The sequence below is a fragment of the Perna viridis genome, chromosome 10 (genome assembly GCF_037379345.1).
Source record: "Perna viridis isolate PV_CMFRI_1.1 ecotype Kerala chromosome 10, ASM3737934v1, whole genome shotgun sequence".
Classification (NCBI taxonomy): domain Eukaryota; kingdom Metazoa; phylum Mollusca; class Bivalvia; order Mytilida; family Mytilidae; genus Perna; species Perna viridis.
In genome coordinates this window covers 15,585,045-15,610,473 of record NC_142454.1, presented here as the reverse complement: position 1 = coordinate 15,610,473, position 25,429 = coordinate 15,585,045, and the positions used below count along the sequence as shown (strand labels likewise).

General features: G+C 31.5%; 1 protein-coding gene across 4 annotated transcripts in view; it reads left to right on the top strand.

Annotated features, from left to right (window-relative positions):
- LOC148604703 (H(+)/Cl(-) exchange transporter 4-like) overlaps positions 1-25,429 on the top strand; it is a 43,534-nt gene that overhangs the window by 15,687 nt on the left and 2,418 nt on the right. For 3 of the 4 annotated variants that reach the window (XM_088551023.1, XM_088551024.1, XM_088551026.1), the window contains 19 exons: positions 259-477; positions 1,607-1,752; positions 2,369-2,539; positions 4,152-4,358; positions 5,181-5,261; positions 6,002-6,184; positions 6,558-6,647; positions 6,856-6,911; positions 8,181-8,249; positions 9,419-9,560; positions 10,382-10,467; positions 10,786-10,910; positions 14,558-14,672; positions 15,417-15,512; positions 18,201-18,224; positions 21,106-21,164; positions 22,303-22,410; positions 23,295-23,413; positions 24,481-24,575. In XM_088551023.1, coding sequence (XP_088407149.1) covers positions 259-477; positions 1,607-1,752; positions 2,369-2,539; positions 4,152-4,358; positions 5,181-5,261; positions 6,002-6,184; positions 6,558-6,647; positions 6,856-6,911; positions 8,181-8,249; positions 9,419-9,560; positions 10,382-10,467; positions 10,786-10,910; positions 14,558-14,672; positions 15,417-15,512; positions 18,201-18,224; positions 21,106-21,164; positions 22,303-22,410; positions 23,295-23,413; positions 24,481-24,575 — 2,191 coding nt within the window. The remainder of the gene's footprint in view (positions 1-258; positions 478-1,606; positions 1,753-2,368; positions 2,540-4,151; positions 4,359-5,180; positions 5,262-6,001; positions 6,185-6,557; positions 6,648-6,855; positions 6,912-8,180; positions 8,250-9,418; positions 9,561-10,381; positions 10,468-10,785; positions 10,911-14,557; positions 14,673-15,416; positions 15,513-18,200; positions 18,225-21,105; positions 21,165-22,302; positions 22,411-23,294; positions 23,414-24,480; positions 24,576-25,429) is intronic. The other variant, XM_088551025.1, reaches the window with a different exon arrangement.

The window sequence follows — 25,429 nt, the reverse complement described above, 5'->3', positions numbered from 1 at the left end:
AGCTAGCAACTTTTTACAACAGAGGGCTTATATGGAATTTTGAAAAATTTTAACTAAAAACTTAGGGTTCTTCATGTTTGGAGCTTGTCTTGAACAGTTTTAATAAAAGTTATGAAGGTTTTGTATTATTGGCTGATGGTCTATGAAGGAGATCTTTATAATCATCTGGTGAGAGAGTTTTTGTGTTAAGAATCCATTTAGTAAAGTGTTTTTATATGAGCATCCTGACTTTAACAGTATTTAAAAAAATGATTTCAGGTTCATCAAACCTGATGGACACATTAGAGGACCTGCCTCCTGGTATTGGTCAATATGAAGATTTCCATACAATTGATTGGCTACGAGATATAGCCAGGGATCGTATGAGACATCGACATATCATAAAGAAGAGACAAGAAGGATGTTGGGAGAAATTACTTAGTGCTCACGATGCCTGGTCAGGCTGGGTGTGTGTTCTGTTGGTGGGTGTAGCTGCAGGTGAGTTTATGGTAGTTTAGTGGTATTATCTATAGAAACATAATATGATAGGATTGTAAAAAACCTCATTGTGTACAGATCCACTTTCAGGGATATAAAAGGGAGTTTATGGTTCATTATGAATGTTTGACTTGTTTTTTCTGTTTCCAATTTTAATGTATTTTCATGGTCATCATAAATCCATGAAAATAATAAATTTGTGTTACTTTTGTAAGGTTATACCACCTGGTACATAAAAATATCTACAAAATGATCCTTACCCAGTATTTATAGACATGTCTATAGAATTGTATTAATGTACATGTTGGTAATACTATACTTGACCCACATCTTTTACCATATCTGCTCTATAAGTTTGATGATTATATTGAATTATAATTTTATGTGTTATTTAATGCAATGTTTTTGCAGATTGATAAAGGACAACACTGACCTATAAAACAAAATAAAAAAAAACAATTTAGGCATTATAGAAGAAGCAAAAATACCAAAAATTCAGGGGAAATTCATAGACCAAACAAAAACAAGGATACCTAAATGACAAGTCACACAAAACAAAGGAACATACTAAGGAATACACACTAGCCTTTTTACTTTTATTGTGAGGGTGCAGTAATATGTTTTATTTATACTTCTTACCAACAAAATTGGTGGGGGTACCAGTATATAGGAAACACCCTCTCTGTTGTTTGTTAGTCTTACCATAGGTCTGTCCACATTTCTTGTAAACGCTATTCTACCTAAACTGCACAAGGATTTTGATGAAGTTTTGTAGGGAAGGTTTGGCATTTAGATGAAGATGTGCATGAAGGAATATGGTTACTGTCAGAGCACTCAAGAGGGGGATAACCCAACTTAAGGGTTTTAAATGCTAAAACCTCGTAAGCACAAACTGCTCTAGGGATTTTGATGGAATTTTATAGGAAGGTTAAGCATTATATGTAGATGTGCATGAAGGAATATAATTACTGTTTAAGGACTCATAAGTGAGATAATTGTACTTCAGCTTGATACATTGAAATCTATTTTTAATGGGGATATTCTTTTTGTGAGCTTTCTAGTTTAACATTTTGCACAAGACTTTACTTGTATGTATTTAATTTGACAAAAAAATCTATTTTTATTGTAGGATTATGTGCAGGTATAATTGACATAGGAGCAACTTGGATGTCAGATCTGAAGGAAGGAATCTGTAAAGAAGCGTTCTGGTTAAACAAAGAACAATGTTGTTGGTCTGCTAATGATTCAACCTACGATGACGAGGCTTGTAGTCAGGTACTCTATTAATCAAATTATATGTACACATAATTTGTAAATAATTTGAAACCATAAAAAAAAAACTCCAAAAAAAATGTACAAAAAAATGTACAAAAATAAACCTAGAAATACTCATTGATTGTAACAAGGTTAGTCGCTTAAAGGTTCAATATTCATTTAAAATTGAATTGTTATGTTTTCAAATCTTGATCTTGAAATAAACGAAGAAAAAAGTTTCTATTAAAAGAACTTAGGTTCCACATGTCTAAGAGACAACAAACAAACAAACAAACAAACAAACACACAAACAAACACACAAACAAACAAAAAACAATAAAGTAGCCAAAGTCACTCTATATATGTTGCATAACTGCCAAGTACATCAGAACAGTTTTTTATAGTATATGAGTGCCTGTTTTTGTATGCATGAAACTACTGAACACTGTCCCATTGTAACTGCCTATATATAGCCTCTTGATAATTGGACAAAAGCCTTCTAAAGTTAACCATATTTGAAGATTCTTTTTGGAGCCAGGTGGCATGACCTTCCTGTCTGTCAAATAGTTCTGTTGTCATAAAGAAACAATGGTTTTCAGTACAGCTAGTTTTTGGACTGCATATATGTCAATTTCAGTGGAATACTTGGTCGGAGATACTTGGAGTCCAGTCAGGAGGGAAGCCTGCCGCAGGAGGATACATTGTGAAGTATTTACTGTATGTCATGTGGGCTGTAGTGTTCGCCATGTTAGCTTCAGCGTTTGTTCATTCATTTGCTCCATATGCTTGTGGATCTGGTATTCCTGAGGTATGTTAGTATGTTTTAGATTAAGGTTTTATTCTAGGTTTATAAATAGGGAACTGTATTGACTGAGTTAATGTTGAGGGGTAATTTCTTTCAGCTGAAAATAGCATAACTGTGATCCTTTTTTAAGTAAAATACTTTGAGCTGGTTTTTTAGCTCACCTGGTGGAAGGCGATGTGAGCCTTTACCATCACTTGGCGTTCGTCATCATCTTCATCCATTGTTGTTGATCGTTGTCGTGGTGGTGAACAATTTATCAAAGCTGTTCTCCTCTGACACTATTTGATCAATTAGGACCAAACTTGGTATGATATTCCTTGGGGTATCCTTCATAGTACTGATGTGGGGATTTTTGATCTGTTGAAAAAAATGGCCACCATTACTAAAAATGGAACATAGGGGTCAGTCAGTAGTTCTTTGCGTATATCTCCGAAACTGTTAGGTTTAGCCAGATGCTGATATGGGATTAAAATGTTCAGCATAATGAGATCTATCTGTGTCAAAATTTTCATATTGATCTGTTAAGCCATGTTGGAGATATTGCTCTTTTCAACTTTTTTTGCTATTTTTATTGTTATTTCTTTCAAAAATCTTCTCCTCTGACACTATCAGACCAATTGGAACCATAGTTGGTATGATTGTTCCTTGGGCATTTTTCATAGAACTGATGTAGTGATTTTTGATCCATGGAAAAATATGGCTGTTGTTACTAAAAATAGAACAAAGGGGTCTGACGTTTTTCTCATACATTGTATATTTCCAGAACAGATAGGTTTAGCCAAATTCTTTCAGTTGCTGAAATGATCCTTATTCTAAAGTCTACAAAAGTCTCCAATGTATCAAAGTTGTTAGACGACTCCTTGTAAAAGTTAATCCCTTTGAAAGGTGAAAAAGGATGTTTTTTTTTTAACAGTTTTCAGTCAATATCTTGAAAACAATGATAGAAAGAAAGAAACTTTCATTTGCTGAAATGATCCTTATGATAAGTGCTACCAAAGTCTTCTTGATTCAAAGTTGTTGGAAAAGTCCTTGTTAAATTTATTGGCCTTGAAAGGCAAATTTAACCAGGTGAACGATTCAGGCTTCAGGAAGCCTCTTGTTTTTGTGAAGGTAAAAAATATTTCCTTTAGCAAAGCAAAATCTTGAATGTGTGAAGACTATATTAAAATAAGTTAGATTGGATAAATCTATACCAGTTTTGTATTTTACATTTGTACATCAAACTGTCCAGTTCATGATTATGAATATTTTTTGTCAAAACCCATGGATGGATAGGTGGAGGGAAAAAACTTTTCAGTTGTTGAATTTTTTTTTCAATATAAACTTTTATCATGATCAGAAATACATTTGGATGATGTCAACAGGAGATAATCTCCTAGCATAAGAAATATTTCTGAACTTGACAAGGTTTGAATTTGAAAAGCAATATGAAAAAATTGACTAAATTACCATTAGCATGAATTTAGATTCTGTTATATACACGGTAGTTTTTAACTAAAATTTTATTTTTCTCTGTGACAAATACTGGGTTGGAAGATTTGTAAAATTTAAAATAAAAAGACCACAAACTATATAATCTTCAATCTTTTAAACAATTGAGTTCTTCTGTTTTCAGATCAAAACAATATTAAGTGGATTTATTATCCGAGGATACCTAGGAAAATGGACGCTACTGACCAAGTCAGTTGGTATGATGTTGGCAGTATCAGCTGGGTTAAGTCTTGGTAAAGAAGGTCCATTTGTTCATGTGGCAGCTTGTTGTGGCAATATTTTCTCATATCTGTTCCCTAAATATGGCTCCAATGAAGCTAAGAAAAGGGAGGTAAGTCATGCAGAAAACTTAATTTTCTTTCACTTTAAAGTTGAATTAACTTTTTATTCTTCTTTTACTGTATTACTAGCCTATTTTTGGTAATATTGTTGACCTTGTGAAATCAGGTGGAGTGTAGTTGTGAATGCCTTTCAAAAATAAAGAAATCTCTTCAATTAGAAAGTTTCCCAAAATCAGAAAAAGACTTTTATTAGAAAAAGTACAGAAATTGATATAAATCAAGACAGTGTGCTTCCATTAAATGGTGCACTCCATTTGAACCACAGGTTCATTTTCCATTATTGGTTTGTTCTGTGGTTCTTCCCAGACGACATACCAGATGGTCCAGAAGTAGAATTACTGAAAGTTGGTTTGTTCTGTTTCATAAAAACAAATCTGGTCATCTTGATGGACTTGGTGTTGTCTTTGATCATTGGTGAACCCAAAAATTTGAAACTTTAATATCTATTCATTCCAAAATGAGGGAATTAGACAGACATAAGAATGATAAAAATTATGAATAAAATTTTATTGAAGAATAAAGCATCATCACAATTATAGGTCAACCTGATAATAATAGTAATATTAAGATAAACCATATGACAATATTCATGCAAAGAAAGCATTAAGATTTTAACTTGTGTGCAGAACAAGTTCCGCTCACTTATTAAATTTCAATGGTCTTTGACACTGATGGTTATTTCCTCATTCCAATTAATTTTCCTATTATTTTTATGTACATTAGTGACCAATTTGTAAAAAAAGCAAAAAAAAAGGAAAAAAAAACCTAGAAAAGTCTGGGCATATTAAGGTTCTAATTTAATTTGATTTCAGATTTTATCAGCTGCAGGGGCAGCAGGTGTTAGTGTAGCATTTGGTGCTCCTATTGGTGGAGTTTTATTTAGTTTAGAAGAAGTGAGTATTATTATGTATTAATATGTTAAGACTTAATTTAACATACTTGGTATAGCAGGGGGTGTTCATAACAGGGCTATCCCAATAATTGATTGGAAACAATTTGTACACCTTGCATATGGCATAACATTTTTCATGAGACTGTATTAAAATAATTACTACAATACAAAGTACTATACTTTGTGTTGAAAGCCAATCTATTTCTATGAAAGTATTTTGCATAGGTATATGTAAATAATGCTATAATACAAGTTTTAACTGTACAAAAAACGTACATAAAATGTGTTTAATGCATGAAGCAGCTGTCTTTATCAGATTCATGCTGAATATGAATTAAGTGATTCATTCAGAAAGAAATCTTCTGTTTCAATTTGGTTATGTTAATTAGCCATAGTCATTGATTAATTGACGGAATGAACAATAATTTTTCATGTGAAACCTTCTAGTAAATATATTTGATGTAAAAGTTATATGAGAATGTTTTTGCAAAATCTGAGTTATATCCCTTCAAAAATAATTCCACTTGTTCAATGACTTTTTCATAACTTATTGAAAACAGAAATATGCATCTTACTCACCCATAAATAACTCTGCATGATTTATAGATGGACAGCTATTAGTACATAACAATGAGATATTTGTACAGATAAAAATCATTAACAATTACTTTCACAAAAAATGTCATGCGGCATGCAAACCATAATTTTTAATAATAATATACATATGTTATCTATTTCTAGGTTAGTTATTATTTTCCATTAAAGACCTTATGGAGGTCATTTTTCTGTGCATTAGCTGCAGCTTTTGTGTTGCGATCTATCAATCCTTTTGGCAATGACCATCTAGTCATGTTCTATGTGGAATACAATGAACCATGGTATCTACAAGAACTCATACCATTTATATTATTGGGGGCATTAGGGGTAAGTATTAAATGAAGAATGTGATATCTACGAGAACTAATACCATGTATATTACTATGGGCTGTTGTTAGGGGAAAGTGTTTACCAAAGAACTTTGGTTTCTATTAGAAATGATATCATTTATATTACTGGGGGCTGGTGTTAACTGAAGAAAAGGAATTGATTCCTAAGAGTAAAGGGTAGAGGGTAAATTGATTGGTTAACTGAAAAGTGAAAACAATTGAAAGAGAATTATATAGAACTTAGACAAGTCTGTGTCATGTATAAAGTGTATATAATTCATTTTTACTTTATTTTGTGTGGTCTTCCAAAAATCTATGTTCACATTTTATCAAGTTTTCAGTCCTAGTCAAATCATTGTGTTACTTTTTAGGGTTTATATGGTAGTTTTTTCAACAAAATGAACATTAAATGGTGTCGATACAGAAAGAATTCAAAGCTTGGACAGTATCCAATAGTAGAGGTATGTAATCTCAGGGTTAGTACTACATATATGTGCACAGCTGTTCATTGTTGATAAGGTTTCATTATTTTAATAACCTCCAAAAAGTTGTATTAAAATTATCTAGGATAAAATCTCGATTTGTACTGTTTTAATTATTTTGAAAAAATTAGCAGGCTTAAACATACATAAATATTAACATGTATAATGTTTATTTTTAAAATTCTAGGTATTAGCTGTCACCTTAGTAACTGCCATCCTCAGTTTCCCAAACAGTTATACCAGGTAGGAACATGTACATATACAATAGAATGGTTTTTAACATGATGTGGAAAACAAGACATGCAATGAGCAGACCCTAATCTAGTTTTAGTTAATTCTGTTTGAACTAGATATTGCCCCTAATGGGACCAATACCCAGCATTCTTTTGAACCACATACATTTGAGGACCAATGTGGACACACATATTGGACATTTTATGGGGGATGAACTGAACACTTATGACACACAATTTTGCTGCCATTTCTTAAACACCCAAATCCATACCACATCAGTAATATTTTTTTTGTGGACAACACAATGGCAGAATATAACTGCAGATTTACTTAAGACATAAATTCCTTACAATATTCACATCCTAATATGGTAATTTAAAACCCATTAAGTTTCATAACTATCCTGCAAGTTGTTGAGGAGGAGTTGCAGACAACACAACTTTTGCTGAAAAATGCCTGCTTACAACAGCTGTCATTTCTACAATTTTTGTCGAAACATAAATTTTTGACCATATGCTCATCCTAATATGGTATTCTCACAATCAATTGTGGGTTTAAAAATAACAGTATTGATGTAAAATATGAAGGTCTGCCATGTGGGTTTTTTTTCCAGTATGTGCCAAATTTTTGTCATTTAGACAAAATAAGAAAATATTCAGTTTTATGAAAATTGGAGCCAAATTTAACTTTCTTTTTGTAAAAAAGGGAGTTGAAATTATTATACTCTCGCAAAGAAAGTTTGTTGGTAAATAGAAAGCAACCCATATTTGTCTCTGCCACCTTTGTAAGTGCTACTCCTCCTAAACTGCTAAAGAAGTTTCGATGAAATTTTCAAGAAAATTGGGCATCAAAGGTAAATATGCATGAAGGTATTTAACTACTGTAGGAGGAGTCCAAAAAGAGATAATCCAACTTAAGGGTTTGACATGTTTAAACATTGTAATTGCAATGCCTTCTAAACCAATCAAGGGATTTAGATAAACTTTTATGGGAAAGTTTGGCATGTATCGATTAGCATGAGTGAAATATAATTACTATTGGAGAAATCCAATTATCTGAACGTCTTGGTTTAACATTTAATACTAATTTCTTTTTGAAATGGTGGTATTCTCTTTGTAAGCTTGATCACAGTATTTTTAGTTGTGATAACTGTCCAATTAACTTTCTGACAACAATTTTTAAATTTTACAGTATTGTTAATTTTTAAGATATGATGAATTTATTGTTAATTTTAAAGATATGATGAATTGAACATTATAATACCTGAACTATTTACAGGATGAACACAAGTGAGTTGATACGACAATTGTTCAGCCGATGTGGAGCTGAAGATAAAACACTACTCTGGTAATTATCACTAGTCCATCGTAATGATCATAGAAGTTCTCAACTGTTTGTAATGACGTCCCAACAGTGTGAGGAAAGTATACAGAATTTAGGCAAAAATAATGAAATTGTTAATTTTCTACCATGTAGAATACAACTTGCATTCATATTTCACTTCAAGTGAAATGTCCTCAATGTATTGCTATATTCCGAAAATGTGATTAGTTTTCTCTTTTTTCTCTGTCCATTCGTTAAATGCAATGTAATTAATAATTTTTTGTTTTACTACATGTATTACTTTAAAAAAAAAAATGCTCATGAGTTAAGGAGGCCACAACAAGTTGTGAATTTTTTAGGGGTAGGGCTTGATTCCCGGCCTCTTTCAACAGCAGAATGGATCCATAATGTTTTTTTTTCACCTGGTTTCTATAGAATAATGATGTCTCTCACCACTCCCATGATGTCAACCCTATATGCTAACCACTTCCGGTTTAAATTCTGTTATAAAATGTTTTTTACAGGGTACTGGCTTATTTTTAGCCATTTTGAAGTTTGAGGGGTACAAAATTGGGCCATGCCCAAGAATAATAAGTTTTTTTTATTTTTATTGTCTTTCAGATTTCAGATAACTCTTACGGCTTTCAAATTATAAGGGGTCAAAAGAGACACACTTTAAAAAAATTGACTGTTTTGTTTTTGGTCAGATTTCAGAAACTTTTTTTTAACAGATTCCTTAGAAAAAATCTCTGCCTGAATTTTTCAATCTGATATCTGATATTTCTTTTGGTTTTTGAGTTATAAGGCACCAAAGGGGTCTAACCCTTCAAAAATCAACTTTTTGGTCAGATTAAAAAAAAAAATTAATTTCAAATTTGTGTCCAAACCAGTTGTTGTGTCCATAATGAACTGAAAGAATAATCAAGGGAACCAAGGTTATAATGGTAATCAAAAGAATGTAATCTAGGGACAGTCTCTATGCTTGATTGTGTCAAAAACTAGTATTGTGTCCACAATTGCCCCAAAAGAATACAGGTTGACATGCTACTGTTGTTTTAGCTGTGCTTCATGAAGTTCTTTATTGTTTGTTTTCTGTAAGTAGTATATACATATAAATATAGAAATTAGATGCAAGGAACTTTCATTTAGTGTACTGGTTACTTTATTCATGACACTTCTAATTTTTTTTTCAGTGACTACCAAAGAAACTCTACATCTTTAAGTTCCTATACATCCAGTACAAAGGCAGGAGATGGAGTATACACAGCCCTGTGGATGTTGTTCTTAGGACTACTTTTTAAGGGTCTAATTACTATATTTACCTTTGGTATAAAGGTAGGTGATTTAGTACAAGTATCTGAAATGCACATAATAAAACCCCACTGATCTGACAATACAGTTTTACTCAAAGAAGTATTCTCTATATTAATTGACCACTATTTTAACTCTGCATCGCTAAATATTTTTGGAAAATTTTCAAAAGAATGTTAGAAAATTGAGTTATCTGCCCTTGAAATTTCAATTGGCTGTGCATGTCAATGAAATTGCAACTTCTTTTACCTTCATGATCTAGAAAATCTTGTTCTTAACCCTTAATTCTGATTGTACAAATAGACTATTTATACTTTTAAAGGTGTTGGTTATTTTATACTTTAGATATTGTTACTTACAGAATAAATGCACCATTACAATTAAATAGGGCTTGTTAATCTCATCACATAACCCTGTAAATTTTCAAAAAAGACCCCTGACTCCCATTTCAAAGCATAGGATGTGTTTGTTTAGAGATTTAAAACTTCATTCTAATCATTGAAAACCTTTAATGCATGAATATGATAATAAAAAATATGAAGCTTAACTATTTCTGCAATGTAAAATGGTTGATAATAACACAAACTAGAAAGTTCTGCTAACTGTGCATCATATTGAAATACCCTGGAGGTAGCAAACTAATACAAATGGGTCTGCAGATTGAATGATTCAACAGTAGAGAGACTTGCAAGTCCTAATCTTTGTCATATTAAAAAAAATTCTTATTTATGAACATTTCTGTACTGGTATTTCTCTATATCTAATTTTCTCTGTATAGTTAAATATTTCATTTCTTATTTGTCTATACTAACCCAATCTGATATATCTTGTTCTGTTTTATACAGGTTCCGTCAGGGTTATTTATACCCAGTATGGCAGTTGGAGCTATCGTAGGACGTATGGTTGGTATTGGTGTAGAACAACTTGTTGTGTAAGTTTATCTTTATTTCAGTCATTAATGTTTTATTGTTGTATTATTTTGGATTTTCTTCAGTTTATTTTCCTTCTATGACAATACAGAGGGGCTTTGTAATGATCTGTCTGTCTTTCATCAGTCACCGATATTTTGTAAATTTAAGTTTCTCTACAACCAGCTATCACAGTTTTCAGGTCTGATATACCTTATAAAGATCAATGAAACTTGAAAGATGATTGCAGTACGTTCTGAAAAGGCTTATAAGGCCTTCAAATTAGAAAAAAAATAGTCAAAAATATTTTTTAACATATTTTAAGTGTACTTTCATTTCAGGCGAAATCATGACAACCCATTTTTCCAGAATATGTGCCAGTCAGCACAGTTCTGTACAATAACACCTGGGTTATATGCTATGGTTGGAGCAGCAGCTGTTCTGGGAGGGGTCACACGTATGACAGGTATGGAAGAGTATCACATGGATCATTGAGGTTCCAATGTTATTGTCCCTGCAACTGTTCTGTGAGGGGTTGCAATTAGTGTTGTGCAATCGGTTGAAAACACCAACCGATTATCTATTACTATTGGTTGGCGTCAATCGACCGATTATCTCTCTCTATCAGTTAAATTGTTAGTCATAATAGAAAACTAGGTTTGTACACATTTGCTGGCTGTTATTGTGTATTTCTTTTGTTTAAAGTCACAGTAGTTTTTAAACTGTCTTTCAAATTTCAATAAACCCCCAAAAGTACAATTTTAACATGCACATAGAAGTATTTACTTAAAGAAGACTTTAGCAAAATTTGATTAAATCTCAGTTTTAATGCAGAATGCACTTAAAAATAAAAAAAAAACTACTGTGTCTTTATAAAGTTTTTTTGCATGCCCTGTTTGGTTGCATGTTACTACTAACTCTGTTACACTTCTTTTATTTGGTTGACTCTAGGTAATGGTGCATTTCTAACTGATGAGTCCTGAATGCACTGCATGGGTCATTAACACAGAGGACGAAACATGTCCAATAGGCCTCTTTATGGCTTGGCCTTTTTTTTTATAAAAAAAAAAAACAAAACTACATACTTAAGTCTATAAAGCTAACTGTATGAAACAGATTGTAAAGCTATTGCCTATTGGATATGTCTTAGAGCACTGTTTTACATTTTAAATTTTCCAAGTTACCCAAATACACTAAGTAAATATAGAGGTTGATAAAGATCATTGCAAAAAAAATATGAACACCTTGACACTTGTTTTGACTTCTGGAGAAAGTCACCAGATTCATCAGTGGCACTTCGCCCAACAGTTAGCAAGATCAAAATTTAATTCGCAGGTGCACTATGGAATTATGTAATAAAGATTCCCTGAAAGTTTCATTAAATTCCATTTAGTGGTTTAGGAGTAATTGCGGATGGCATACTGGTATCCCCTATCACAATGAATGGCAAAGTCCATGTTTTGGTATGGGTAACCCCAACTGTTAGTCAGATCAAAATCTAAAATAGGAAGTGAACAACAGCATTATAAAATAAAGATTCTCTAAAAGTTTCATCAAATTCCATTCAGTAATTTAGGAGGAGTTGTGGATGACATACTGTTACTCCCTATCACAATGAATGGCAATGTCCATGTTTTGCTATTGGAAACCCCAAAAATTTGTCAGATGAAATTCTAAAATAGGAGGTGCCCAATGACATCATGATGATTCTCTGAAAGTTTCATCAAATTCAATTCAGTAGGTTAGGAGGAGTTGTGGATACAAATGTAGGACAAACAGACGGACGGACGACACAATGAACACTTAAAATTTGAGTGAACAAGCCAGAAGAATAGTCAGTTCCTGGTTATTGTAACACCACTTATGCAGTATTGCAGTTGGTAGTCAATAGTCAATACATGTTTGCAAGTAATACATAATACTGTTAAAACAACCCTCATAAATGTCATTTTCTCTTTAGCATGACAATAAACAAAATAAAATTAATTAACATAAACATATAGAATGACTAGAATGTTATCACTCTTCTGCAAAATTTCCTTTCACTTCCAATATCTCTCCATGTTTTTCCTCAGAAAAATTAGCATGTCTACATTTGATGAGTGCATTCTTGCTTTCTTTTTGCTTACAACCTGCCCAGCTAAGCTAAATACCCTTTCACTAGATACAGATGAGGCCGGTATGCAAAGATATTTTTTCTAAATCTGGATCAGTTTCCATCGAAACTTCAATATTGTTATTATCTTTCTCATTTTCATCCACAACAACCACATTGTTGTTGTCGTCAGCCATGTTTTTACTAATTTTAAACGCAGTTACGGATCGGGAGTGGAACTAACGGAAATCCGGAAATTTGCGACGGCAATCGATTGAGCAACTTTCCAATCGATTATCGACATCGCTGACCTAAACCAACTGATTTGCGACTTAAACCGATCATCAGAACACCACTAGTTGCAATAATAACATTGAGAATAACACATGGATCATTGAGGTACCAATGTTATTGTCTCTTGTAAATGTTCTGTGAGAGGTTGCAATAATTACATTGAGAATATCACACGATCATTTTGGTACCATTGCTATTGTCCCTGCAATTGTTCTGTGAGGGGTTGCAATAATAACATTGAGAATATCACATGGATCATTGAGGTACCAATGTTATTGTCTCTTGTAAATGTTCTGTGAGAGGTTGCAATAATTACATTGAGAATATCACATGATCATTTCGGTACCAATGTTATTGTCCCTGCTACTGTTCTGTGAGAGGTTGCAATAATAACATTGAGAATATCACATGGATCATTGAGGTACCAATGTTATTGTCTCTGCAACTGTTCTGTGAGGGATTGCAATAATAACATTGAGAATATCACATGGATCATTTCAGTACCAATGTTATTGTCCCTGCTACTGTTCTGTGAGAGGTTGCTATAATTACAATGTTGTTGAATAGTTTACTGGACTCATTGAGTTACCAGTGTTTGTATGTCAGTAATTTTTTTTCTGAAGGCATCACAAGAATTATAGATTTGTGTATGTAGCACATTGGGCTCATTGAGTAAACAGTGTCTGTATGTCTGTTCATCTTTATTTTGCATTGTCAGAAGAGTAACAGGTTTGTGTATAAAAACACACTGGGCACATTATGTATATGTATGTATAGTTGTGGAACAGTTCTGTGATGTTTTATATGGATTACAGCTTTATAGCTCGCATGTCTTCTGGTAGTATTTAAATCTGTGTTAGATATAATTTTTATTAACATTTCAATTTCTGTTAACTCTTTATTGTCATGAGACAGTGTAAAAATTAGTATATCATATTACCTGGAAACCTGGTGGAGATAAGGGGAACAGTTATAAAGATTTAGGTTAATAAGTGAACAAAATTCTAATTTAAACAGTTACTGTAACTGTATAAATTTCACAGTGTACTAATTTCTGCTATTTCATGATGGAAAGAATAGCATGAAAAATGGTACCTACAAATATTTGCACTAGACAGAATTTGTGAAAATAATATGTTATTAGAAGTAAATGAATGTAATTTTCTCTTTTGCACCAAAGATTAACTTTCTTTTTTAATCAGTTGATTACATTATGGATACATTTACCTGGTTATTATAACAACATACTGTGCATGATTTTCATTGCCAGTCCATTAGAGGTTTAACCAGTTGTGGCTTCTTAGACTGGTCATTATGACTTATTATTGCTTTTCAGACCAGTCCATTATGATTTTCTAAAAATAGGACACGTTACATCATTAGGTAAACAAAACAGGTGCAAGTCTGTTTCAACATGATACAGAAATAAACTAAACATTATTTTGTCATTTTAATTTTGAACTACTTGTACATGTATTTAGAAAATGTATTAAGTTATTAAAATTCTATGTATGTGTTTTCTTATAAGACAATACTTAGAAGACCAGTTATATGGCCTCAATCAGTAAAAATGGCCCTTGAAAGACTGCAATAGTCTTTGGCATTGCCTCATATCATTACTGTCTTTCTTAGGTCATTATTACAGACCTTAGATATGTAACTGGTCCGTTATTGAAAAACACAATTATTAATACTATAATCAGAATTAAATATTTTTATTGCAGTGTCACTAGTAGTGATAATGTTTGAGTTAACAGGAGGACTACAGTATATTGTACCATTAATGTTAGCTGTGATGACCAGTAAATGGGTTGGGGATGCTTTAGGAAAAGATGGCATGTATCCTTACCTTTGAAATGATATACCCAAAAAAGTATAAGTCAAGTTTAGTGTAAAGCCACAAATAGTTGAAACATGGTACAAAGAAAAAAATGCAATTCATACAACAGAAAAAAATTGAAACAAATTACTGTGAAAGCATTATTGTATGTGGGGTACCAATTTTTGTGGTTTTTATGGGTCTGATAAACCATGAAATTTGGTAACCAGCTAAGAGGAAATTTCCTGTTCGTTTGTGTGATAGAGTTTCAAATCGACAAATTCAAGAATTCACGAACTGCTATTTTTTCCCTAAACCGTGAAAATTAGTACTCATGAATTAAAGTATCTTCACAGTAATAAAGGGCAAAGATCTCATAAATGTTATTAATACAAATTCAAGCTATAACATTAGAAGCACTGAGAGCCTGATTTAAGTCTGACAGGAAGTTACATCCTTTGGAACTTACCAGGATTTATGGATTTAGTGCATGCAAAATGACAGAATATTGCTGAATGAGAAAAACAAACTGAATGTAGACTAAGCTAGTTTTGTATCTGAACATATGGATCAACTCAGCCTGCATATAAGTCATCCGAAGTCTACTAGAACTTCCGTCATTGGTAAGGTCTTAAGCTCTTGCTTAAAACTTCACCCTCTTACAGGTTGAAACTGCCTCTTATTGTAGATTAAATAAACATTGTGATCATAACTTGCAAATCACATTAGATAAAAAACTATAAATAAACCTTAACTGTGATTAGATATGATGCCCATATAGCACTGAATGGATACCCCTACTTAGACAGTAAGAAAGAATTCACCCACACAACAATAGCAGCAGATGTTATGAGACCAAGGTATATTTGTATATAATTATACAAGACATTTATTTTAACATAGCTGATAATTTTATACTTTGAATAAGTGTTTTAGTCCAAATAAGTCTATAAGTCCACATAGCTGATAATTTTATACTTTGAGTAAGTGTTTTAGTCCAAATAAATCTATAGGTCCACATAGCTGATAATTTTATACTTTGAATAAGTGTTTTAGTCCAAACAAGTCTATAGGTCCACATAGCTGATAATTTTATACTTTGAATAAGTGTTTTAGTCCAAATAAATCTATAAGTCCACATAGCTGATAATTTTATACTTTGAATAAGTGTTTTAGTCCAAACAAGTCTATAGGTCCACATAGCTGATAATTTTATACTTTGAATAAGTGTTTTAGTCCAAATAAATCTATAGGTCCACATAGCTGATAATTTTATACTTTGAATAAGTGTTATAGTTCAAACAAGTCTCTAGGTCCACATAGCTGATAATTTTATACTTTGAATAAGTGTTTTAGTCCAAATAAATCTATAGGTCCACATAGCTGATAATTTTATACTTTGAATAAGTGTTATAGTTCAAACAAGTCTCTAGGTCCACATAGCTGATAATTTTATACAAAAAGTATAGTCCACAGAGGTTATCAAGTATACCTATACACATTTATTTCATTAGTAATTTAGATTTTGACAGGGTTACTTCTGCCTGTTCTTATTTGTCCCTACAGGTAATACTTAAAAGCTACCTTAAGGACGTAGACCTAGGGTAAGGGACATAACTCTTGGAATCAGTGATATGTTTGGGTCTCACTAACTACTTACGGGTCAAATGGCCACCCTCTTATGTAGCACCAAAAACACACTGAACCTAGACCTATGCATTGTAAGTGCATTATTTGTGTGTATTCTGATTAAAAGTAGTCAAAATAAAGCTGAGAATGTGTACTTTAAAACCATATATGTAATTTACTACAAAAGTGTATGAATATTGTTTATATGTGTGAGTAATTTGCCTCCATGCTGTCAGTTAGCAGAAAAGGTAAAAATGTGGATTTTCAGTATAATTTATTCAAGTAAATTTTGTGAAGAATTTCTGCAATCATCGTACCATTAGCATAATGATTTTGAAAGCCTTATTTTTTCCAGCTTAGCAATGGTATGCAACTTTAAGATGTCATTTGTCCTGGGAATTCACAATGAAACTTTGAAAATTACTTTTTTAACATGTAAAGTAATGGAAACATTAGAAGTGGTTAGTGAGACCATAAGCTAAATTATGGCATATTTCAGAGGAATGCATAATTTGAGGAAAATGCCTTTCCTGGTCATTATTTCCATTTTCTCATAAAATCCGTGTTGCAATATTGGTAATCTGGCTATATTTTAAGAGGTGCATTGTACAAGGTATTTTAAAAAACAACACAGCAACAAGATTTTTATCAGTAAACTGACTTATAACTTGACGTCATCCCTGAAAAACCTAACGTCACTGCTTGGGATATTCAAAGTACTCAAATTGTCATACAGCACAGACTAAGAATCACACAGTGATGAAATAGGCATGATATTAATTGTTGTTATCTCTCCCTTTTTCATAATGATCAATGATATTAACTACTACAACTTCTTGAATTATCATAGATATCAAAATGGTATGACAAGTTGCCTAAAACTGTCATTTTAAGTAATTTAGGGAAAATATCACTGAAGGACATGATATAAAAATGGCCATTTCTTTGTAGTCGCATGTCTGATTTTGATAGTTTTGGTCTTATTAGACTTGCAATACCCCAAGCTTTCATAAAATGTAAAAAAAGAAAAACATACAAAATCATAAAATGTTTTTAAGGTCTCACGAACCACTTCCAGGTCAAATGGCCACCCCCCAGTGTAGTATCAAAAACACACTGAACCTAGACCTATGCATTGTAAGTGCATTATTTGTGTGAATTCTGATTAAAAGTAGTCAAAATAAAGCTGAGAATGTGTACTTTAAATCCATATTTGTAATTTACTACAAAAGTGTATGAATATTGTTTATATGTGTGAGTAATTTGCCTCCATGCTATCAGTTAGCAGAAAAGGTAAAAATGTGGATTTTCAGTATAATTTATTCAAGTAAATTTTGTGAAGAATTTCTGCAATCATCGTACCATTAGCTTAATGATTTTGAAAGCCATATTTTCCCAGCTTAGCAATGGTATGCAACTTTAAGATGTCATTTGTCCTGGGAATTCACAATGAAACTTTGAAAATTACTTTTTTAACATGTAAAGTAATGGAAATGTTAGTAGTGGTTAGTGAGACCTTGTATAATATTCAATTTCACCAAAGCCTATCAAGCTTACAATTGAAACAGTTTGAAATTAATCCTAGTTACTTTGATGCTTACTTGAGATTGATATAAAATACTGAATACAAACGTTCAGATGATTTGTAAGAGTTGTGTCCCTTACCTCCTTAAAAGAACTGTTCCTATAGCTGTAGGTATACTTTTCTCTTCTTCGTCCAATGCTGAATTCTTTCTACACCAATAATTCCTTATAATTTTCATGCAGTTATGTAAGTGTTTGTTTTGACTGGCTCATTACTTCACATCTTATTTCTTGTTAAAGTATGATGGATTGAGACAAACAGAGGATAATGACCAAGCAATTTTTTTTAAACCATTTAATAGCTGTATGATCTAATAAATGCAAACTTTTTCAAGATACTGGAGATATGGAGCAGCCCAGTAAGTCACATGTTGTGATCTGCATGTGTTCAGTTCTAATGTGGTCTTTTCTATACTATTGATGTTGTTTGTTTATTTATTCATCAATTAAAACAGTGTTTTTGTTTCCCATATTTTATAAAAAAAAAATTTCAGGCAGTTTGCAACACAATTGAAAAAAATAAGCATACCTCCCAAAAATTACATCAAGACCAGAATTCTTGGCTCATAAAATTTCTAAACTTTATATGCCAACCATTGAAGTTAATGATATTATGGTTAACCATTGACTCTCTGGTCATCTATCCTTTCATTGGTTTGTTTAATTTTGAATCAAAATTAACTCATATCTCATAATTTCAAGAAACTTAGTAGAATTTTGTTGACCATATTTTTTTTATAATTTTTTTTTTGTGGATCATTTTGACTGTTTTGGATTTTAAATTTTACACTTTATTGTTATGTGAATTATACATTTAATGTAGATCATTCCTATTACATGGAGCATTCTTTTCTGTCTTCTTGCAAAATCATACAAATATGTATTTCTATTAACTAATTGTATTTTTAATGTAAAAATAATTTATTTGAATTATTTCAAATGATTTTTTTTTTCATAAAAAATAGTATGGTATAATTAAATCATTATTTTTAAAAAGCCTCTCTTAAGGGGAGATAATTGGCATAGAGAGTTTTTGAAAGGTGTGATAATTGGCTGGAAAATGTTCTATTGAAATGTATTGGAATTTAAGTTTTTTTTTAGTATTGCAAGAAAATGAGTTAGATAACCCCCAATTTTCACTTTGAAATGCGGAAGAATGTCAGTTAAGTGTTCCTTAGTTAAGGTTATAAGAAATTTTATCTACCAGTTTTTTTTTAGAAGTTTGCAACATATTGAATGTTCCCTACAGAATCCATATAAATTATAATAAAATTTTGGCCTCATTAAAGCTCAATTATCTCAAAATCAAGTTAGATGACCTACGTTTTTTTCATATTAAAATCTGAAGTATGTTAATTCAGGGTCATCTTTGAGAAAAAACTAAGAAAGTTGATCTACTAGGAATATTAGGTATGATCTACCTTAAATGGGAATTCTCAGTTTCAGAATGCACTGATAGATTTCATTAAGGTAAAATGTTGGTCATCATGAAATGAAGCGTTTAGTGTTTTCTGAAAAGGTGTTTTTGACTTAATAGACATTGTAAACATTGATTCCAATACAAGATTCTATAAAGGTTGAGTGATATATTACCCAAAATATCTACCCTGGGTAATTCAAATGCAAAATAAAACATATACATTGTATTAGAATAGAAATAATTCATGTTAGGTATTGTGCTGTACTCATTTACACACAGGTTATAGGATAAAGCTTGGTATAAAATAATTGTTTAACACTCATTAGAAAACAAATGAATAAAAAGACCCAGTCCATGTGCAAATAAGTACAACATAATTCCCTCCATGAATTCTTTCTGAAACAGCAGGTTGGCTTAGTATCTGCTTTAGCATGTTTTTTTAGAGAAGAGTAGACATGTAAAATTAAGGATAACAAAATCACTGTTAAACATTAAATTTTGGGTTGACTAAATGCTATTTTCTGCTCTAACTAGCTTCAAACATTATATTTGTCTGTGTAAAAAAATCACTTTGTGTCTTGTTGCAAACATTTCCACTAATTCATTGTTCAAATTTATGTATTTTTGATTTGCTAGAATATCATTTGCACCTTTAAAGATGGAGTATTCAATTGACAAAATTAAATCCTAGGAAACTCACTGAATGTTGTGCTTTAAAAGTGTTTGTTCTTGTTTACATTCATTTTATTCTAATTTTTAGATTTTTTATTTAGTAATTTTTGATAGTTTTATAATGCTAGCTACAAACTAACACGTAATTTCATGTTAGTTTTGAATAATATTTTTTTTATACAGCCACAATAGTATAGAGGCTATATAATGATATCATGCTGTTCTTGGCATCATCTTTAGACATTTGGTCTCTAGACAAGAACACAAGTGTTAGTGTTAAAATCCCTGTGAGTGCCAAACCACAAAACAAAGACTGGGGTTAATTTTTGGGCTGTGATTTGAACTGTTTGGGAATATTGATGCAAAGCAGGCCAGAAGCAAGCATTATTTCTGTTGTTCAGACGGTAACTTGAGTATGAGTCAGATCTCTTCAAAATTATACCACTACCACTAAAGGAAGTCTTGGATTGGTCTTTGTGGTAATGTTTTGAACTGTTAAGGAATTTTGGCAAAAATGAGGCCACTTCAGTTTTTATCAAATTCTTTTCCTGTTTCACAATCCAAATTCAAAGCTTAAACAAGCCTGATTGGTGTGTTCATACTTGCCCCAAATGTTCAGAGTTCAATATTTGCATCATATCAAGCTGCAGGCCGTGAAGCATTAAATTAATGCATTTGCAAGATGTTTAGTTAACCTGTTCTTAAGAATGTACAATTTGAGGCCATTTATTATGATTATTTAAAATTGTACTGCTTTCATGTGATAAGTGTTTGTTTTACACTTTTTACCCAATACTTGTCTAATATTAAGCGTACCTGTGCTGTGTAAAATTTAGGGATTGATCATTAGACAATATGTTAAATTTGGTATGCAGCTTAATACCTGTCAAAGATTTTGTATTTTTAAGGCTCTTCTGAATTTCATTAGTATATAAGAATGCAGCTTAAAGTGTCATGTGTCATTGATTTTTAAGTATTCATAGGAAAGAAACAACCATGCTGGGAACCTTATGTATCATTAGTTAATGACCAGTTACTGTAATATGATTTAAAGAAATTAATTTTGAAGTAATTTGACCATGGCCTCAAAACTAACTCTCTTAAAATTAAGCATGGTGCAAAGGTGATACCAATCTTGTCTATTACAGGAGAAATGATCCACCTCTTTGTGTTGTAACACAAGATTCCATGACAGTAGAAGAAACTGGTAAGTAAGTTAACTTACCTGTCTGTGGGATGAAACACCATTCTGTCCTTAGTGTCATTACACAAAATTCAATGAAGACGGAAGAAATTGAAAAATAGATTACCTCCCCTGTCTGTTGGAAGAAAAAAATGACAGTGGAAGAAGGTGGTTATCTATAGCTCACCTGGTGAAGGTACTCACATTGGTGGGAGGCCTCTAGCTTTTGATATAAGTTGCTTTTTTCTTATATATATCTTGTATATTAAACAATCATTGTCTCCCTTTCAAAGAAAAATACTTTATAAATGCCACAAAACTTAAGTTCACTTCTTGTAATTGTACCAGTATTTATTTTAATTTTTGCAGTTCATTCTCTATTCAGTATCTCAAAATTATCATCTTTTCCAATGTTTTTACATAAACTTAATTTCTGACTTGGTGAAATAAGATTTTAATCCTAAATTATCTTCTGTAGTAATTGCATTCAAAGTCAGTAATTACTCTTTAGGTGATGGTATGATTTCAGATCTATTCAAGAATTATCATTTATTTGTAACCATGCACATATATTGTATTTAAGTATGGTTTTGTCTAAAAACCAGGTAGGGGTGATTCATCATATTTCAAGATAATTAATGAAATTGTTCAAATTCATTTGTTACATCCTAAAACAACTCTTCTAATGTCCATTTTTTTAATACTTTTTATATTTTGTGATAAATTTTTGACTGGTAATAATGCAAATATTTTGATGGGAAATTTTACCATACTTTTCTGTTGTATATACTTAGTGTATATCCCTTTATGGTATTCTAAAAAATGAAAATGTTGAACGTTTACAATGAAGTGTGTCCAAAATATGCTACGTTCAACACTTTTACACACAATTCTTATTGTTTCTGCTTTTTCTTTTTATTTTATTTTAGATATAAATAGAAAATTGATAATACGCAGTGATCAATGAATTAAAAGTGTCCTCTTGATTGTGGGCATGGTATATATATTAGCTCGAAGATGTGTTACCTGACTCATGAAACATCCTGTGTAAACCCAAATATTCATTGAGATTAACATGTTTTAATGATTAGTACAGTAAATACATTAATTCATAATTTTACTTAACCTCTTTTGATCATTTAATTTACTGGCTATATTTCAGAGGCAATATTACGAGATACCAGCCATAATGGATTCCCTGTTGTATTGTCCAGTGAATCACAGTATCTTGTAGGATTTGTTTTAAGGAGAGATCTGATACTAGCTATAGGTACTCATTTAAAAGCCTTTAGAGTTGAATCTGTTTTTAAATAAATAAAATCTGCAAGCTACACAAATGCAGGACTTTTGACATACTTTCATCTTGCATTATTTTTATTTGTCTATTTTTTTTAAATTATTAACCACTTTTGTAACATCAGGAATATTCAATTTCAGCATTGAGGTGGAGTACCCTATATGTGACCATTTTTTTGGTGAATGAATTTTTGCTAAGATCAGGGTAGATGTCAGGACATGAAAACTAATGCACACAAATTATAACTCCTAAAAAACTTATAATAATTCTTCCTTATGTGATGAATGGTTTAGTTTTGGACTGCAAAAATTACAACGTGAAAAAAAAGTAATCTTTCTTTCAACAAAATTCTAAATTTCCCTCCTTTGAAAATAACGTCTTTAACAAGTGCTTACATCATTTAGGAAACAGCTTCAGTTCATTAGATCGAGAGAATAACCATATAGTGATTGTTGTATGCTTGTTAGTCTTGGACTGAATTTCCTCTGGCCCTGGTGTCGGTTGCCCAAAAAGTCGTAAGTGTGAAATTGATCGTAAATCATGATGTCACAATGCCATTTTAGTTTATGACGTCATTACTTATGATCAACTTTACACTTACGACTTTTTGTGAAATCAAGGCCTGCACCCCCCACTTTTTTTTTAATTGGATATTGACATGTCTGCTTGGTTGACATTCTGACCTCACCCTGAACTGTAAGTTTATATGAATTCTTGTGATAACTGATGACTTTAATTATTGGTGTTTTTTTCCCCATTTTTACCAACTTCCCTTCTTTTTCTTAAGTTTCTAATGAAAGGTAGTTTCCATTGATAAAGTATGACTGATATAAATGGTTTTCTCTTTTGTGTTCCAGCAAATGCTCGAAAGAACCAAGAAGGAGTTGTTAGTAACTCTGTTGTGTATTTTACGAGTCATGTACCCAATAATCCTAATGATCCTGCTCCATTGAAACTTAGAAAAATACTGGACATGGTAGGTAGTTGTTTGCATGTGGAAACCATGTAAATTTTTACCAGTCAAAATGTTGATACATGTATGAAAGTTACAATTTATAAAGCTTCGTATAGTGTTCAATATTTATAAAAAAGTACAATTTTTATGATATCTGTTTAACACCTTCTTTGAAATTAAAAAGTAACTACATTTAATGATTTATTGTGTTGCCATATTGAAGGTACAAAGGGGAATTTACTTGCAGTTTAACTTGAAGGATATAATAAACTTCATTTAATGTAGTTCATACCTAATATTTCTAGGTAATAGATTTTACTCAAAGATGAGATTTAATGAACATATTTTAGAATTCGATGTCAAAAACATAGGTCGAACTTGATTCTGAGATAATTGAGCTTTGATGGCGACAATTTGTCAAAACATTTCACATGGATCCTGTAGGGAAATTTCACTATTTCACAGTCCATTTAAGAAACTAGGTGTTAAGAAATTCTATATAAACTGATACAAAGAACATTTATCCAATATTCTGTCATATTTCAAAAAGAAAATGAACGGTCATTAAGCTCTTCTTTTTCTTGTAATATTAAAAAACTAAATTTCCATTTTATTTCAAATTATCTCCCATCTGAAAGTATTTTCCTGTCAATTATCTTCCCATCAAAGAGGCTGTTAAGTTTATTATTTTACTCATACATATTTTTATGTAAAAAATCTTTAAATTAAAATGAATAAAATATATTATATTTACACATTTCAAACAACATTACTTAATTGGAAGTATATAAGTCTCTATGATTTTGTAAGATGACAGATAATAATACTCCATGTTATAGGTATGATCTACCTTAAAAGAGAGCTCATTACATAGCATTCAATGATCAGAATGGGTAAATGGATGGTTGCAGATATTTTGTCACTGAGTTTAGCATTGAGAAAAAAAGGTTTTTTTTGTTTTTTTTTTTTATGAAATATGAAATATTTAATATAAATGTACAATATTAAAATCTGTCAGTGTTTGACTGAACTGCAAGAAATTTTACTTCTTCCAACTTATCACTTCCATCTGTTAACATTTTTTTCAGGCTCCCATCACAATAACTGATCAAACACCAATGGAAACAGTTGTAGAAATGTTCAGAAAATTGGGGTTACGCCAGACATTAGTCACCCATAATGGGTAAGAGTATTGATATAAACAGAAGAGGAAAAAAAATAAGTATATAGAGGAATTTCTTGCCAATCAATTTATTGCAATATAATTCAGATTGAAATATTTTAAAGAAACAGTTTTATGAAGGTGTATTGACTTCCATTTTCAACAACAAAAGTGACCATGCTTCATTTGTTAAAGCAGCTATATTAAACAGGTCATTGAAGACCTTTAAATGTACAGGAAATTTTCTACCAATGAAGTCAATGAGATATCTGAACATGTCACTCAGTGTTGCATGTTTATCATAGGTTGTTCTCACATGTTTTAATATAATTTTTAGGTACATTTTTAAATTGATGTCTCCACCTTCATTACTTTTATTATTGTCTTCTCGTAACGTTTAATATTAAAAGTATTACATAAAGTAGTATTTCCATCAAACAATTGGCTGTCGATACATTATTTAACAAGTCTTGGAATGAAGTGTGCACCTTTGTAGGAAATGTTTTATTTAGTAATTACTTAAAGGCAAAATTCTTACTTTGAGATCAAATTTCCGTATTTTAATTATGTGAGCATAGAATCAATAGAATATCATATAAACCCAGTATGTATTTGAAATGGAATCGGAACTAAAAAATAACTGAAAAACTGAAAAGCGTTATATTTTACACTTAAGCAACTGTTAATACACTTGTTGTAGTGGGCAGTAGTAACTGAAGCCATTGGTCACATTAATGCACATGTTGTAGTGGGCAGTAGTAATTGAAGCCATTGGTCACATTAATGCACATGTTGTAGTGGGCAGTAGTAATTGAAGCCATTGGTCACATTAATGCACTTGCTGTAGTGGGCAGTAGTAATTGAAGCCACTGGTC